At 37.6% G+C, this 16,338-nt stretch overlaps 1 protein-coding gene and 1 long non-coding RNA gene across 2 annotated transcripts; one reads left to right on the top strand and one right to left on the bottom strand.

The window, feature by feature from the left end:
* Window positions 1–5,898: 5,898 nt before the first annotated feature.
* On the bottom strand, window positions 5,899–7,961 carry LOC116208686 (lysine-rich arabinogalactan protein 18-like). Its single transcript, XM_031542228.1, has 2 exons — window positions 7,298–7,961; window positions 5,899–6,304 (listed from the first exon to the last, which is right to left on the bottom strand). Exons 1-2 carry the CDS (start codon window positions 7,865–7,867, stop codon window positions 6,221–6,223), a joined length of 654 nt encoding a protein of 217 aa, XP_031398088.1. The 5' UTR covers window positions 7,868–7,961; the 3' UTR covers window positions 5,899–6,220.
* A 2,674-nt stretch (window positions 7,962–10,635) lies between these two features.
* On the top strand, window positions 10,636–11,615 carry LOC116208735. Its single transcript, XR_004157116.1, has 2 exons — window positions 10,636–10,819; window positions 11,187–11,615. It is a non-coding gene; the product is annotated as an uncharacterized LOC116208735 (long non-coding RNA).
* The last annotated feature ends 4,723 nt before the right edge of the window (window positions 11,616–16,338 follow it).

Consider the following 16,338-nt stretch of genomic DNA (forward strand, 5'->3'; position numbering starts at 1 on the left):
TAACGCGGTGAATTATTACATTTAAAAAAAAAACGCGGTAAGTCGTCTCTTTAGCCGGTAATAAATTTTTGCCATGCTGTGACGTCTACTACTCTCTGGTTTCGCTTACATAAAGACTCGATTTTCATTAATGAGGTCCATCAGATTGTCAATACGGTGTAATATACTAAGTTCGATGACGCTGAAAGGCGCACCATACGTTCATTAAATCGCTTGTTGGCTTTGTTGATGGCCCTTGCAATTTCGTTTGGAATACATCCCACTCCAACCACTACGTCACTCATACTTCCTCATGACAAGTACACGTGGTACGGTTCCGCGTTTCAACTTTTGGATTCCCCGGGATCTATGTTTAATAGATATACGTATCCATCGATCTAAATGCGATCTAACAGCTGGAATTATACATTAACCTAGCACAAAACAAAAGTAGCTTTTACTTAACAACGATTCCTAGATGATATACTCGCCGGATTTTTCTTTTAAAAAAGTATGACATGTTCCCAGTAAGAAATGGCAAATGGTCCCAACCCGGCTAGAAAATTTTGCGTGGGCCGAACCTATGGACCAAAAGCGGCCCAAGAAGCATCAATGGGCCGATGTATTATTTTTGGGCCACAATGGGCCCATAATATTGAATTCTTCTCCGCGATTAAAAGCCTGTTTGATTTCTAAATCCGATTTTAAGATTTTAACTCTAATTTTAACTCTATTTACTACAGAACAAAAGTTAACAACACAATTATTACTTTTCCATTTTTCTTCAAATTTTTTAACCGTTCAATTCAATTTTTAATAATAAATTCTCTCAACTATTCATTACTTTTTCTACAATTCAACAATACAATCATTACTTTTTTTTCGACTATTCATTACTTTTTCACACTTTTTCTCATAATTCAACATGACAATCATTACAAACCAATTAAAATTAAAATTCAACTCAACTCAACTCTAAAATCAAACACAATATAATACTCGCATCAATCCGTAATTAATTAGGTCATAATCCACAAAAATCCCGACCGTGCCCACCTCCTGGCTCCCGTCTAGGCAAATAATCACTCGCCCTAAATTTTCCACACGACGCCTACAGCTTTCGAGCATGCCCTTGCCCGCCACATTACCTCAGCTGCAGTAATAACTTGTACGAATGTCCTATGCACCGAGCACGGAAGGTTTCATTTCGGAAAGAACCCTTATAGCGGAAGCATTAATTTGTAATTGAATGCTAATGATTTGGACAGGAATAATCGTGTCTTAATCAAGATTAAGCGGAATATTTGTCGATGGTGACAGAAACAAAATTATGCCTGCCTGCCGGGGGGTTAAAGTATCACGGCACATAAAATAAAATAAAAAATCCCCAATATATTATTCCAAGCGTAATGCTAAATAAATCACCTCCTTTCCACTTTTTCCTTTTCTTTTTTTAACTCCGTGAGAATATGTTCATTAGACATGATGGACATGCGATTCCTGCGAATTTCAATAACTGTATGTGAATAATAGTATATGCGACTAATTATTATAATTATCGTCGGTTGATCTTGGACTGGTTAGTCCCCGTGTAATAATTTACGAGGGAAAACATACTTCCTCTACCGCGAAGAACACGTAAAGTTAATATCTAGTCTTCATTAATTCAGCCTCAACGTACCACAGTAATGGAAAAGCATGCAATTCTTTCTTACCACAAAGTTTAAAATATGTGATTAACGTTCTTTGAAACTTGTCCTCGATGGACCCATTAAGAAAATACTTTACGTTGTTTCTTCCTCTTAGCTTCTATTTCTTGTACTTCAAGGCTGTTTGCCTTCCTTCTCTACCGAAAAAAAAAAAAACCTTTGCGTTAATAGTGGATCATCAACTATATTTTTTGTGGAAAACACACAAGGTGTGTCCTCATCCTCAGCTAAATAACGTTAAAAAATTTACTTGATCCTAGTCAGGAAATGATTTAAATAGATTTCTAATTTTTGCGTTGCAAAAAAAATAGTCATAATAGTGCACTTTCTTTCTTTTTGATAAACTGTAATAATGCACTTTATGAAATATAAATTGCGTACATTTCACTCATTGACTATATCCATAACTTTTATATATATATATATATATATATAAATATCTGAAATTCTCTTCTTCTTTCTTTTTTATGGAAAATGAATTTCTTAAAGTAGATATCTAGTTGTAAGCGGTCCAACAATTAAAGGAAAAAGAACTTCAGAAGCTACAATAGATATGGAACACCTGCCAAACTCAAGGGGTTGGCGTGACATAAGGAAGAGCGTAAATATGAATTCGATTCCAGGTTTGAATTCCCTTAAGGTCATTTATCATGGCGTAATGTCTTGTTTATTCATTCTTTGTATTGCAGGGATGCCCAAAACTTAGGGAATTAATCGAAAAAAACCTGGATATGGTGAGTCATTAATATATATATATATATATGGAACATCTGCCTCTCTCAAACAAACCAAGGAGTCACAGATACAGCGGCCAACGGAACAAAAAATTTCATTAAAAAAAGCAAAATTTAATAATAAAAGATAAATGCATTGCCCCCTGAACTATGATGTGCTTTTAGACTGGCCCCTCGCATCAAATTTTACACAATGCCCTACCCTCGACTTAAATGAAAAATAAGCACGACGCCATCTCTCACTAGAATCAGAGACATTTCTTATTCCTATTCAAAGAATCCACTTTGAGAATGTCTTTCTCTTGCTCTAGACCTCTGATTGGGGTGTTTCTTGGTGTTTTTGGAAATCTTGTGCGAAGTATTATAGTTTAGAAATAATTGGAAACTTGAAACAATAATAAATGACATAAAAAAAGAGGTTGAAATTCGAATTCTGTCACAAAATTGAAAAATTAACTATGCAATAGTTCTTAAGCCACTCAACGAGGTTGACTGCTACAAACATATGTAACTTCTAGGGGTCTAAATAAAAATTCTAAAACCCGAAAAAAAGATAGAAAAAAAAACCCGCCTCTATCCGACCCCCAAAAAACTGAATTTTTGAGCCAAAAGAACCAAAAAATTCGATAGACCTCGACCAACCTGAAAATTAGAAATTTATATCTATATTATTAATATTAATATATATTACATCTAATATCTATAATAATTTATAATAATATTTTTTTCGATATAAACCATAGTATTTAGAAATTCAATTGGACCCCGACTAATCCAGTCGAGCCAAGTTGACTCACTAGGGGGTAAAACTCTCATAGCGTGAATGTTCTGCATTCATAAGGACTCGAACACGAGAATTTGCTTAAGCGGAATAAATGCCGAACTGCTTGAATCAACCAACGTTGGTAATTTATAATAATATTTTTAAAGAATAAAAGTAGAACATACTTTGACTTTGTTCTCTCACTTACCCAATATTGAAATCAAAATCCGAAATACTCCCCATTCTTTCATTCAGTCGTATCGGCAGTGCGAGGCGGAGCCTCCATCTCGTCGGCATTTGTCTCCAAGTTGAAGTTCGCGGAATACTGTTTTTCGTTTCTTTATATGTTTGAACTTGAATGTCATTTCATTTTATATACACTAAGTAGATATATTGAGATAGTCTAATTTGTTGAAGTTCATTTTGTTAAAGTGAATTTTATAATTTGTTTTTCGAGTTCGAGACTCGAAAAATCACTCGAAAAAACCGAAACCTTACAATGCGTTTGTTTTTGGAGTTAAAGTCACGAATTTGTGATTGTGATTGTGATTGTGATTGTAGAAGAAGACAAAAATATATGGGGCCCACCAGTTTGACTTTTGAAATATGAAATGAATGGAAGGTATAGATAATTAATTATAATGAGATTGTATTTTAATAATATATGGGGCCCATCAATTTGACTTTTGAAATGTGTGTTTTGTTGTGTAGTGTTTTGAGTTAAAGTTAAAGTTAAAATCTTAAATCACGACTTTGAAAACAAACGGAGCATAGTGATCGTTCTTCCCTCTTCCGAAAAGGTTCTCGGGTAGGTCTTTAGACTTGAAAAACCACCAAAAAAAAATTCAAGGACTGAAAAAGTTAACCCAAAAAATTCGACCCACTCACCAATTTTCACCCCTAATAACTTCCTTACCATATAAAAATTTAAGGTCGAAAGTAACATATTAGAACTAACGTGGATTGATTTAAACGGTTCGGCACTTGTTCCGTTTAAGTAAGGTTTCGGGTTCGAGTCTTTACGAATGTAGAAAATCTACACTGTGAGAACTTTATCTCTTAATGGGTTGATCCGACTAGACTGAATTAGTCGGGACCCGATTGAGATTCTAAATCACCATTGATGCTCAACTTTGAGCTTTCTCCATTTAGGTCAATGGTATTTTTCTGATAAATGTTTCTTCTTCTTCTTTTTTTGTGTATACCATGATATTTTGATATGTTATTTTTAAATAGTCAAAATATCACCTACTTAGTGTTTCAAGTTTTTTGTTTTTTGGTAAATGGAGGAACGAAAGCCCCTACAGAAATTAAAACAATCATAATTAAATCAAATAGAAATGGGGCATGAAGACCCCATCGATATCTCTTAACATGAGATGGTCTAAGCCGTTAGGAATCGAGCAAAGGAAATGAAACTCAAGTAGCAATGACGAAACTCTTCTCGCAAGCTAGTCTGCGTAACAGTTGCCTTCCCGATATGTATGGAATACCTGAATCTCCCATCTCACATAGCCAATTGCCATTGGAATCACGAATTAGTCCAGCTATGCCCAGGTTGCCTCGAGAAGTCCAGCCTGTATTCAACTTTAGTCAATCCCCATTCGGCTTGTTCCCGCTAATCTGTCTCCATTCTCTAATGGAGGTCGGATAAATGGTGTCCTCCGTCAGAATGGAGTAGCTGGTAAGATCAAGCTGTGTTAAGGATGCACTCTGCCTCATTGATGGGGCTGATGATTCAAAGGCTCAATATATACTGTTCTTAAATTCATGCAGTATTCAAGTTGGACGCGTGCATTTTTGTAGGATTTCCCTTCATTTGCATTTATATAGAAGCCAAAAAATCGAAAATGTGCTCCACGTGAATTGCACGTGACTTTCTTACTACCAGTACATATATAGATATACGCGTGCGGACAACTAGTATATATATAGATATACACGTATGTATGACCCACAGTAATGGAAGAGCATGCAATTCTCTCCCACTACAAATAATGTTCTTATATATTAATTTTTTTTTCTGAATAATCTTAAATATTATTGATTTTTATCTCAAATGGTCAAAAGTTTATTCATTTTGTCAAATCCACCATATATTTTTTTTATCAAATATATCTCACGGTTTACTTTTTGCATCAAATTTATCTCGGCATTATTTTTTCTATCGACGTCTAATTGCCATGCTGACGTGGCACGTGAAGAAATAGTGGGCCAAACTTGTTTGGCTACGTGGGTGCCACGTTAGCATGGCCATTAGATATCGACGAAAAAGATAACGTCAGGATAGATCTGATGCAAAAAGTAAACCATGGAATATATCTGATAAAAAAAGTATATGATAAATTTGACAAAACGGATAAATCATGAACCATTTGGGATAAAAATCCCTAAATATTAATTGAAGTATTCGCAAGAAGAGGCACTTGTTAAGAAAAACTTTGCATTAATACTCGATCGATGGTTACATTTTTTTTGGTGAACATGCAAGAGATCCTCGAACCAATCTAATTCACGCTCAAATATCGATTTTTATATTTGATTTTAATAAAAATCGACGCTCGATTTGATTTTAATCATGAGATGCTTTTAATAAATTTCTAATTACTTTTGCATTACAGACAAAATCTGCCCATCCTAACGCGCATTACTAAATGCCATTACATTGCGGAATTCAGTTCGTTGATTATATATTGCAATTGCATAACTCATATATACGAATTTCTCCATTTATAAAGTAAAATAGCTAATTATAGAAGGTGCAAACATTTACATAGAAAAGAATTTCAGGAGCTACAACAGATACAGAACATCTCTGCCTCTCTCAACCAAAGAAGTCGCGGATACACCGTCCAAGAGGAACCAAAAATTAATGATAATGACAATAAATAAAGTATCTCAATGGAGATCCTCGTCATACACAAACATTTAAAAAAGGAAAAAAAAAAGATGGAAAAATAAATTAAACCCAACGGTAATAATCCCCGTGTGTCACTGGTCTCATCACCACCCCTATCTCTCCATCTTCTTCCTTTCTAGAGGATCAATCCAAAAACAGCCCATCCGAAGGCCAATCCCGCCACCATCTTCCCCATCCCTCTGATGCCCTCAGCTCCGCTCTGCAATTCAAATAAAAAAGATCATTGTTACATCCATGTCGATACAGAGCAGTTCGCGCATGGGTCAACATTCTTCAACCAATGAAGTCAAATTCCCATAATTAATAATATAAGTTGCTCATGGGCATGCAGGTTTTGTCAACTTCAACAACCGGCACCGACAGAAACATTTCCATCTACAGATATTTCATACATATATGGCAACAAAGATCATGTCGGTGTTTGTAATAGAATCGAAGATTAACAGCAGCAAATGAATTTGGGTAATGCGAAAAACGAAAACCCAGCATCGTGATTTAATTATGTTCATCGCGCAGTTCCTTTCACTAAGCCGTGGTATATCGAATTGACCCAACGGCTCTCGGTGATCGATGATCAGATCAAGCAGAGTTAGGTCCTATAACATGCATCAGATCTAGATTAGATCGAGATGCAGCCTTACAAGTATTTTATTTTTCCAAGTTGATTAATGTACGGAATTTCATTTAATTTGTTAAATTAATTACTATATTTTCCGGTAATAATAATTTCTCTTCTTGACATCAGATCAGACAAAGCCAGTAGACAGCTATAATTTCTGTCATGTGGATAGCGCGCACTGCGCCCATTCGTGAAAGCTCTGACACTGACTCCTCTCGAGCATCGAGCCCTTTAATGGGGTTCTAGCTAGCTAAGCCTACAAGTCCCTTTCCCCCGTTGGCGCGTGGAGGACACCGTCCCCCCGCGCGCGCGCTCAACTCAGCGAGTGAGTAAACGAGACAACCTAAGGACGCGTATGGCCCATACCTCACCACCAACACCAGGGCGGCGCGTGTGGTCCACTGCTTTCAGTGGGGTTGGACTGACTACGCCTAGCAAGTACGCCTAAGCTACTGGATCGAGAGGATCCGAGCTCGAACACGACGGAAAAGTTCTAGATCTGGACTTGCATTGTATAGCAGAAGGATCTAGTGATGTAAAATGCAGCAAGGGAAGGTGGGGAGAAGAGCTTACGTCGTCGTTCAATGACGGTGAAGGAGACATATCTGAGGCGACAGGCCCGGGAGCCTCCGCCGGGGGGGCAGGGGGGCTGAACAATGCCGACGGTGACGGAGACGGACTGGGACTGTGCTTCTTCGACTTGCTCGGGGCAGGAGCCGGGACTTCAACCGGGGCCGGAGGCGAGCTCTCGGGAGCAGGCTTCGGTGCGGGAGTGGGAGGAGAGCTCACCGGAGCTGGAACGGGAGGGGAGCTCACCGGAGCGGGGAGCGGAGGCGACCTGGCAGGGGTCTCTGCTGTCGGTGGGGAAGCAGGAGCGGCAGCGGGCGCTGTAATCGCGGGCTTAGGAGGGGCGGCGGCCGGAGCTGGGGTCGAGGCCTTGGGAGCTGCGGCAGGAGTTGTCACAGGAGCAGGGGAGGTAGGTTTAGCCGGGGCCTTGGCCGGTGCGGTGACTGGAGTGACTGGAGTGGCAGTAGGGGCAGGAGTTGCCGGAGATTTCGTCGGTGCCGCCGACGGAGACTGGCCGCCGACGCCAGCGACGACAACGCAGAGGAGAGCGAGTGAGAGCACACAACTCCGATCCATTTCTTCACGAAAGAGCTAGCTGAGCGAGACAGAGTGAGAAGCACAGAGAAAAGGAGAGAGAGAGAGGGCGCAAGAAAAATAATAGTTACTGGAGAAGGTGTAGCGTGTGAGAGTGTTATATATAGGCCCGTCCCACGGACGCTGCAGTGGCTGTCCAGATCTGCCGCTTGCGGTAGCGGGACCCACACGGTGGGCCAGTTATAGCCGTTGGATCAACGTATACCCAGGTGGAAGATAGTCTGGTGAGGGCCCACGATGGTATGAGAGATGATCATCGGTTCAATAGGAATTGTTGCCTGGGGAGCGTGAGTTGCTGTCAAAATTTGAAGCTCAGATTAAGAAGATGATTATTATGTTTAGTGGATCTTTAGCTTTACTTCTCGTTTTCGATTTACCTTTATTTCCAAGGAAGATCATATAGGATTATGGGCTTTTTCAATAGAAAGTAAAGTTTTTCGTCCACTTTGCCTGCTTATATGCCTAGGAGCACGTCTGATAATCGATGTCGATACCAGGGGTCGGATGGAACTGATGTTAGAAGCCTATAACTACTTGTGCTGTTGTCACATTCTATGTGTTTTATATTTCAACTTTTGGACAGTCGAAATTGTAGTAAGAACTTCCTAGTAAAACTAGCTATAAATGATGTAATCTAAAGAATATATAATAATAATCAACTTGTAACTAATTGCATTTCACGTTGATTTTACAAGAGTATAAAATCTAAACATATGTTATTTTGACCTTTTAACTTTTCAAGCGTTCATGCTTTATAGGTAAACTCATGTTATTTGAGATGGTAGCTTGGTGGTAAGACGCTGGTGGTCCAAGGCTTCAAGCTCCAGGTTCAGAGGTTCAAGTTTCCTCGGAAGCAAATAAGGATAACATCACTTATTTATTGTCAAATCCGTTTGCTATAGTAGTAATCTGGAAGTGGGTTTATGGACGGGTAGAATTCCTCTCGAACCTCACTAGGATTGTCGGGCTCATGTAATTAACACCTTGTACGGATTGCTATGTCGATATCCCCACTCTCTTTACTTACCTTAAAAAAACTCGTGTTACAAAAAGAGAAGAGAAAAAATGTTGCAACCAGTAAGAATTGCCTTTGAGTAATGATTTGGGTTTGAGTAAGAAAAAAAGTGTTGTAATCGGCAAGAATTAACTTTAAGTAATATTCTGGATTTAAGTATTATAAATAGAGATAATATTTGATTGGGGGAGTTTTATCTCTTAATGAACCGATTTGGTTTGAATTAAATTAATCATGACCTATTGAACTTTCTCAACATTAAGATCCACACCAGAAAAAAAAAAAAAAGTTGCAGCATGCAGGAAAGAAGAGGATAAAAGTTGCTGTTTTTTTTTATTCAGCGAAAAAAAAAAGTTGCTGTTTTTCTTCGTGGCTGTGAACAAAATTGGCATTTTCTTAATTTTTTTTCAAAGGCTTTTTATTAAATTTATCAAAGCCAGTGGAGCAGCAATGTGCTACTGAACTCGACCCGGTCTGGGATGGGCCCCACGTGCCACAAACGGTGCATGTGACATCGGCTAATAAATTATACCGAACAATAAATAATCCTTTCTAAATGAAGTAAGGTTCACTTGTAAAATAATAATAATAATAATAATAATGAAGTAAGGCTCCCGTTACTATAGAAAAATTGCACACGGTAATCTTATCGGGTAAGTGACACGATGCATGAACCGTCTTAGCGTACTAAATGCTGATCTAACAATCCCAAAGCGCTAATTTTTTGCCTGGATCGCGAGTCGGAGAGGAAATTAAAGGAATGAATCATTGAGGGTTATAATACGAATTTGTATAATAACTCTCCGTGGTCCACCTCTTCACAACTCTTCTTAACCCGCATACCAAACACGCGGTGTGAGGGAGTCGGTGGAGGGACAAGATGCTTTCCTGAATGCTATGTATTGTAATTGATTGGGACAAGAGTTATTATAATATGATGATAAGGAGGCACATCCATGAACAACACAGATTATGGTGGTGTGGGAGTGTGGGTCCACCGTAACGCGTTAGCATCGGATGATTCTCTCCGGCTGTGTGCTGGCATTTGATTGGGTGCGTTTTGGCGTAATATGAGCTCCATACAGCTGTACGGCGGCCGGTGGGGCCGCCCACGGGTGAAAGAGCCAACCAGCATTTTAGGAGAAAATTTTATATCATACTTCAAATCACGTCATGAAGAAGAATAAATAAGAATTTTTTAATAAATAACAATTATGATAATTATTTTAGTGATTAGTATCAAAACTCTAATTTCATACATTTTGATTAATGTTTTCTCACATAACATGATGAGGTAAGATCACCTAATATCTTCTCAGCATTTAGGACTCCAAATCACACCACCAATGATTACGGGGCATCCCTTTGTTCTACCTTGCCATTTCCAGCCGAGCTTAATGTTTTTTTCCCCCTATGAGAATCATGAAATATATTAAACATTCTTAATTTTTAGACGAGATCATATATCATTGTATTAGCATTATAACATGAGAAGGTCTTGTGTGCAATAATGCTATCACATCGAATTATACCACAAGATACATAAAAAAATATTAATTTCGTCATCAATAAATTATTTTTGTTAATAATAATTTTTTTTCAATTCTTATTTACATTCTAAAAATCAAAATGGTAAGTCATTATTAACTTGTAGCATAGTCACATGGTACCACCATTTCATACAAGACTTGCTCCTACAACAAAGAGGACTTAAGACTACTAATTTGTTCAAGCAACAACATGAAATTAGCCGCTACTGTCTAAGCATCCTTTCATTCTAGAGACGAAATTGCGTTATTCCCTTCACAGTTGATTGCTCTCTCGAGCTCCTCAGTTACACAACCATGCAGATGGTTCCCCTTCCATTTCCGTGAGATCTTCATCCTCCGTATGCTCTCTTGAGATCCCTAGATCGTTAGGTCACTCTCCCGATATCTCTCTCTTTGTTGATTTGATCTCTAAATCGGTTTGTCAATTCGATCTTGTCATGTGTTCCTCGTTGTGATTCTTCACAAACTAAGATTTCTCCGGTAAAGTTTATGATTGTTCAAACTCTCCCTTCTTGTTTCACATAGGGGTTTCTTGTTCGGCTTATCTTATTCGAATTTTGGTGGTCAAGAGATAAATGACAACTTTGGACAATTTAGGGTTTCAAGGTTCTAAGATTTCCAATTGCTTGCCGGACAATCAGATTTTAGGAGCAATAAGACTATCGATTTAATTACAATCTCTTTCGATTGGAATCTTCGTTGCCCTGTACCCACTTATTGTTGTTGCAAATCGCAGACTGATAGTCAAGGCCGGAACAAAGAAGGGAAGATTGTGCTCTTTCCTCGTGTTTGAGTACATGGAAAATGACGTGAAGAAATTCATCCGGAGCTATCGCTCCGTTGGGGAAGACATTCCCCTAGAGTCATTTTGACTCAAAAATTGAATAAAGAAGTACACTCACGAGGTGAACCAAGCTGCACCATTTCACACACCTTCTTAGTTAATTATCTTGTCTAGTGTTTTATTGACTATTGATGAAGTGAACTGATGCCTTGTGAAGAAGAAGAAAACGATGATTTGCTTGTTAGTTTTGTTTTATTTGATTTTTTGTATAATTAAATTGGAGGAACTTGCTGACAAGTGTAAATTGGATTCATATGTATTTGAATTTGTCGAGTCTTGTAACCATAAAATTCATAAATTATTATGTAATTATTTTGGGCATAATTATTTGGGTTATCAATTCGATCATCTGTAATTTGACTAATCTAAAAACTAATTTGCATTATCATAAACTGATAATAAGCAAGTAATATGCTAACATTAGCAACCGTTATTTGTCATTGTGAATTGACAGCAAGCTATTAGCCTGTTGACAGTGAACGACCTACATAGGCCGACCCAAAGTGGGTCAGCTCAAGTTTACTTTGGCCAATCCAAAATTTTGGGGTAGCCCTAACCATGGCTTCACCGACCCAAATTGGGGTCGGGGCCAAGTCCGCTTTCGCCGAAGTCCGCTTTCGCCGACTAGTTCTTTCCGACCCATCATTTTGAATCGCCCTTGGTCAAATCTATGACGACTCTTTTCGGAAACAGTCGACAGGGCTATCCCAACTTGACTTTAGGCGACCCTTTCTTATGGGTCGGGAGACATAGGGCGACCAAAAAGGTCTTTTTTTTTTCTTTTTTTTTGGGGTCGCCCAAGGTTCCCTATATTGTAGTGATATGCCCACTTTTTTTCAAGCTCGAGCCTTCTTTGATTGGACCACGATGACTCGACTAATTTTTTCTCCTCCATAGATTAAGAAAAGTATTTTATCCCAAGGGAAATATACTCTCCATTATCGCGGATTACTTTCTAAGACGTTGGACCAACAAGGAGCGATGATCCAGCGGTCTGTTGACACAACAATTTTGAGGAATTTATGAACGGTTCGAGTCATGAATTGAAGAACGTCCGATTTGCCTTAAATGCACTGAATCTAGGAGTAGCATTACGTACCTGTAAATTTGGGCAAAACCATGAACAATGATGTAATGTAAGAGAGTCGGTGGAATATCAACCGTCACAAGATATCCCGAGCAGTTAACCGGCCGAGCCTATTGGAGCATGTTCTTGAGGTGCAAACATTTGTCTTAGGATCTATGAAGATAAATTGGCAACTGCGATTCCAGTAGTTGTTTCTTAAATGATTGTTCTAAAGATTCAATATCACTTAGCTTAACTGGCCTAAACTGATATAATATGTATAGGTATATGGAGATTTTCTAGATCATTTATTCAGTGTAAACGGAGCCTACTAATTAAAGCATTAATTCATAATTTTCATTATTTTTAATGGTACAGTGTATTATATTCATACTATATCATTTCACGTCGTATTTGTCTGCTAAAAGCAGTAGCCCCATATAATGTAAAGAATTGATGCTAAGAGAATTTATTGATGTAAGTATTTCATATTCTCTATAAATAATTAATTATATGCATTTAGATTCGATAAGTAAATGGCATTTACACGTCGGCAATACGTGGAAGAATTCATGGTAGTCGATATGGCTAAAGGAACAACTCTTTATGTGTCTTCCTTGACGTGATCGCAGTAGTGCCCGGGACCCCGACACTATATAGATGTAGGGATGGTCTATTTCTATTGATGAACATGACTTTATAGGTGTTTTTGTCTGTCCCTGATACTCTCAATTATCGGTCTCTTCTGGAAAATTCCATGTCTAGATGAATTAAATGCTCTTGGAATACTGCATGTGATATGTCCCATGGCCCCAATTAATCTCGTCAGTGAAAAGAGAGAGAAAAAAAAAAAAAGAATCCACAAAATGCAATTAAAAAATAACAAATCATCTAGCTATCTCCTGTATCAAGCAATAATATTATTGGGCCTATGCTCATAATTATCTAAATAAATATGTGCTTCTAGGCTTTCAATTATTACAAAGAACAAAAAAGCAATTCTTATGCTTTCCGGGAGAATAATTCACCTAATGCTTCGTCTCCAATTCTCTTCGAAGGACTAATTAGTGAAGTAAAGGAAAGTTCCGTGGCCCCACAAGAAAAGGAGTTACAAGATTCACTCGACTTCTATCGAATCAAGACTTCGCTTTTCCGATGTTGAAAGGAACATTACGGTGCTATAATTGCATTGCCACGGCATTCGATCCAAAGAGTGATCGCGACCTTAATGGAAAATATATATATATAGATTCCCCATAAATAGAATGTAACTAGAATGAAGTATGTATAGAAACAATCCACGCATGCTTAACTTATATATTCGTAGATCATCCTATACTGGATCGATTGCCAAACTGGCCTATGTTATCGAGTTGGTCATTTCATACATTGAAGCTATCAAAGATACCCTCGCTCCTTGATGGTAGTTCGCATTATTCAATATCAATTGTGTATCACTTCTCAGTCAATGCTACTACAGCTTTGAACGTACTCATCATTATTATGTGATTTGATTTCGAAAACCAGTGAAACTGTATCAACCTTAACACTGATCCCCCAGCCGCGTGAGGATGTCGGGTTTACAAAAGCAGTTTAACAAAGTCATGTCATCGTGTTATGCCAAAGATTCTGCCCTGGCTGCCTGTAACGGCAACGGTAACTGTAAAGCGTGTTATCAAGTGTTTCACGATCCTTGTCCGAAATTGGGTAAAACTTTGGCCCAATGCAGTCGCTTGTCTCAATTAACCCAAACTACTTCAGCTCATGGAATATGATGGGCCCGGCTCAACAAGGTTTCATTTACTTCGATGTGACACTGCGGCTTTAGTGTGAAGAAGACTATTTGATTTTGGGCCTGCCTTCACCCCAAGGGCCCATATATTATTTATGAAGAGAGAATACAACATATATATATATATATATATATATAAACCTGGTTTTTATTTTCTTGTTATTTTTCAGTTTCGAGAGAGATTTACAGGTCTAATAAAAAGAAATAACATTTTATTCTTTTACCTTATGAGGTTCTTCCCTGAAATTCCGAGGAATAATGAGTATTATTGATTGGAAGATTAGATCCATAATTAGTTAGGTTAGTTTGGAAGAAGTTGTGCATATCGAAAGAGACCTAGGAAAACGATAAACATTCGTTCGGTCTAACTGGTAACTGTATCAATGTAAATCGTGCTGTTTTAGGTCAATCGTAGTTCTCATTACTTATGTTGTTGAAGATCGTAATTTCAAATTGGATCTAATTCGGAGTTCACACGTCATTTTTCTTTAATTTCTTTCTCTATTATAATGCTGAATTATAACAATTATAATAATAATAAAAAAAAATCAAGATTGTATGTCCCATAAATGAGCTGTTGCAACACAAGGCTATAATGCAATGTTCTTATTATCCTCCAAGCTTTTTCTCTTATGGTCAATGCTCAAACAGCCTTAACATCACGTGATTCAAAAGCTATTATAGGCACGCCATGAAACAAGACAACCTAAGCTGAAAAGCACTCCTCTCGGCACGCACCGATAATCGGGTCGACTCAACAGATGTTGAGAAGCAAACTGCGCTAAAAACTCCGAGTTTAATCATATATCCCTACGAAGAATAATGCACTTTATGGGCTGCAGCCTTTAATAAACCAAAGCTATAATTAAACAAAAGATGGTTAATTAAACACATGATTAAATTTAAGATAATCTCTTGGGAATTGTTAATGGAAGCCGCATTCTCCTTGAGACCAACATCAACCTTGTACTTTCTACCTTGAATGTCTACATTTTTTTTTTCTCTTTTCGTAAAATTATTATTTTTTAATTTATTTAAATATGAAAGTTGGGCTTCATGATGCCCAATTGGTTAGTGTAGGCCCTCTTGGGTATCTGAACAGAAAAGTTTGAGAATCCACTGGCCCAAAACACATGAATATATATATATATATATATATATATATATATATAAAATTACCTGGAAAATTGAGTACAGTGGCCTGGGACCATATACGCACTGCGTCTTTTTGGTTCTCTTTATTCATAGATTGCAATGATGTATATCGTATAACACTTCACCTAAATCATTAGCCAAGTGTATGTTATTATTGGATATTTAATTTATAGGCGGTACATGCACGTTTCGACCTCTTTTTTTAACCTAGGCAGCATGCATCGACCTTGCCGCACTAAAAGCTGGTATACATACTCGGCAATTCTCTCTTTGTCATTCGATAACTTTATTCGATCTGCTAGTGAGGCAATTATTAGTTATATAAACAGTGCAAATTGTTATTTACATGTAAGGTGTGAAAATGACGTACATTGAATATGTGGACACGGCTCAAAAGGTGAAGGCGTACGTGGCCAAATTCAAACATTTAACCTTATCAAATGTCTCTTTTCTTGGCCGGCAGCATGCTAAAATGGTGACTTTCAAATTCAAAAGATCTTTTTTGACGTAGGACTAATGTTCATTGTAAGTCAAACGTAGCTTCTAACCCTCAACCACCACCACCATATGTTCTTTCATGTTGTGTACATCAGGGACATGCTTCGTACATATATAACACGATAAATATTCTCTGTTCCTTTTTCCTTCCACATGTCTGTGAATAAGTGTTTGATACAATTAATTTAGCTATTAATACACAAATTCAATGCGAATTTTCATCTTAAAGAAAAATGATGTATCTTTTTTTTGTGGCAAAAAAAAAAAAAACTTACGTATCTTTACTACATATAAATATAATATCAGCATCCAGTATCCACTTTGGAAAGCTGCAGCTACCGCCGCAAGCACTTATTATGAATTTAATCCAATTTAAACTTCAAATATATATTTATCTTAATATGCACTCAGGTATCCAAAAGTCTAATGCTCCGTTTGGTTTCGCAGTTAAAATCACAAAAAATTTTACTTTAACTTTAACTCAACACACTACATAACAAAAATACACATTTTCCCAGTAAAAAATTTTTAAC

This window comes from Punica granatum, chromosome 5 (genome assembly GCF_007655135.1).
Source record: "Punica granatum isolate Tunisia-2019 chromosome 5, ASM765513v2, whole genome shotgun sequence".
NCBI lineage: Eukaryota > Viridiplantae > Streptophyta > Magnoliopsida > Myrtales > Lythraceae > Punica > Punica granatum.

What these genes read in the sequence shown, in the direction of transcription:
- LOC116208686 (XM_031542228.1), bottom strand. Translation starts at nt 7,867, where the DNA reads ATGGATCGGAGTTGTGTGCTCTCACTCGCTCTCCTCTGCGTTGTCGTC. An exon ending in CACCGTCATTGAACGACGAC is followed by an intron (nt 6,305 to 7,297) that starts GTAAGCTCTTCT and finishes TTTGAATTGCAG; the next exon opens with AGCGGAGCTGAGGGCATCAG.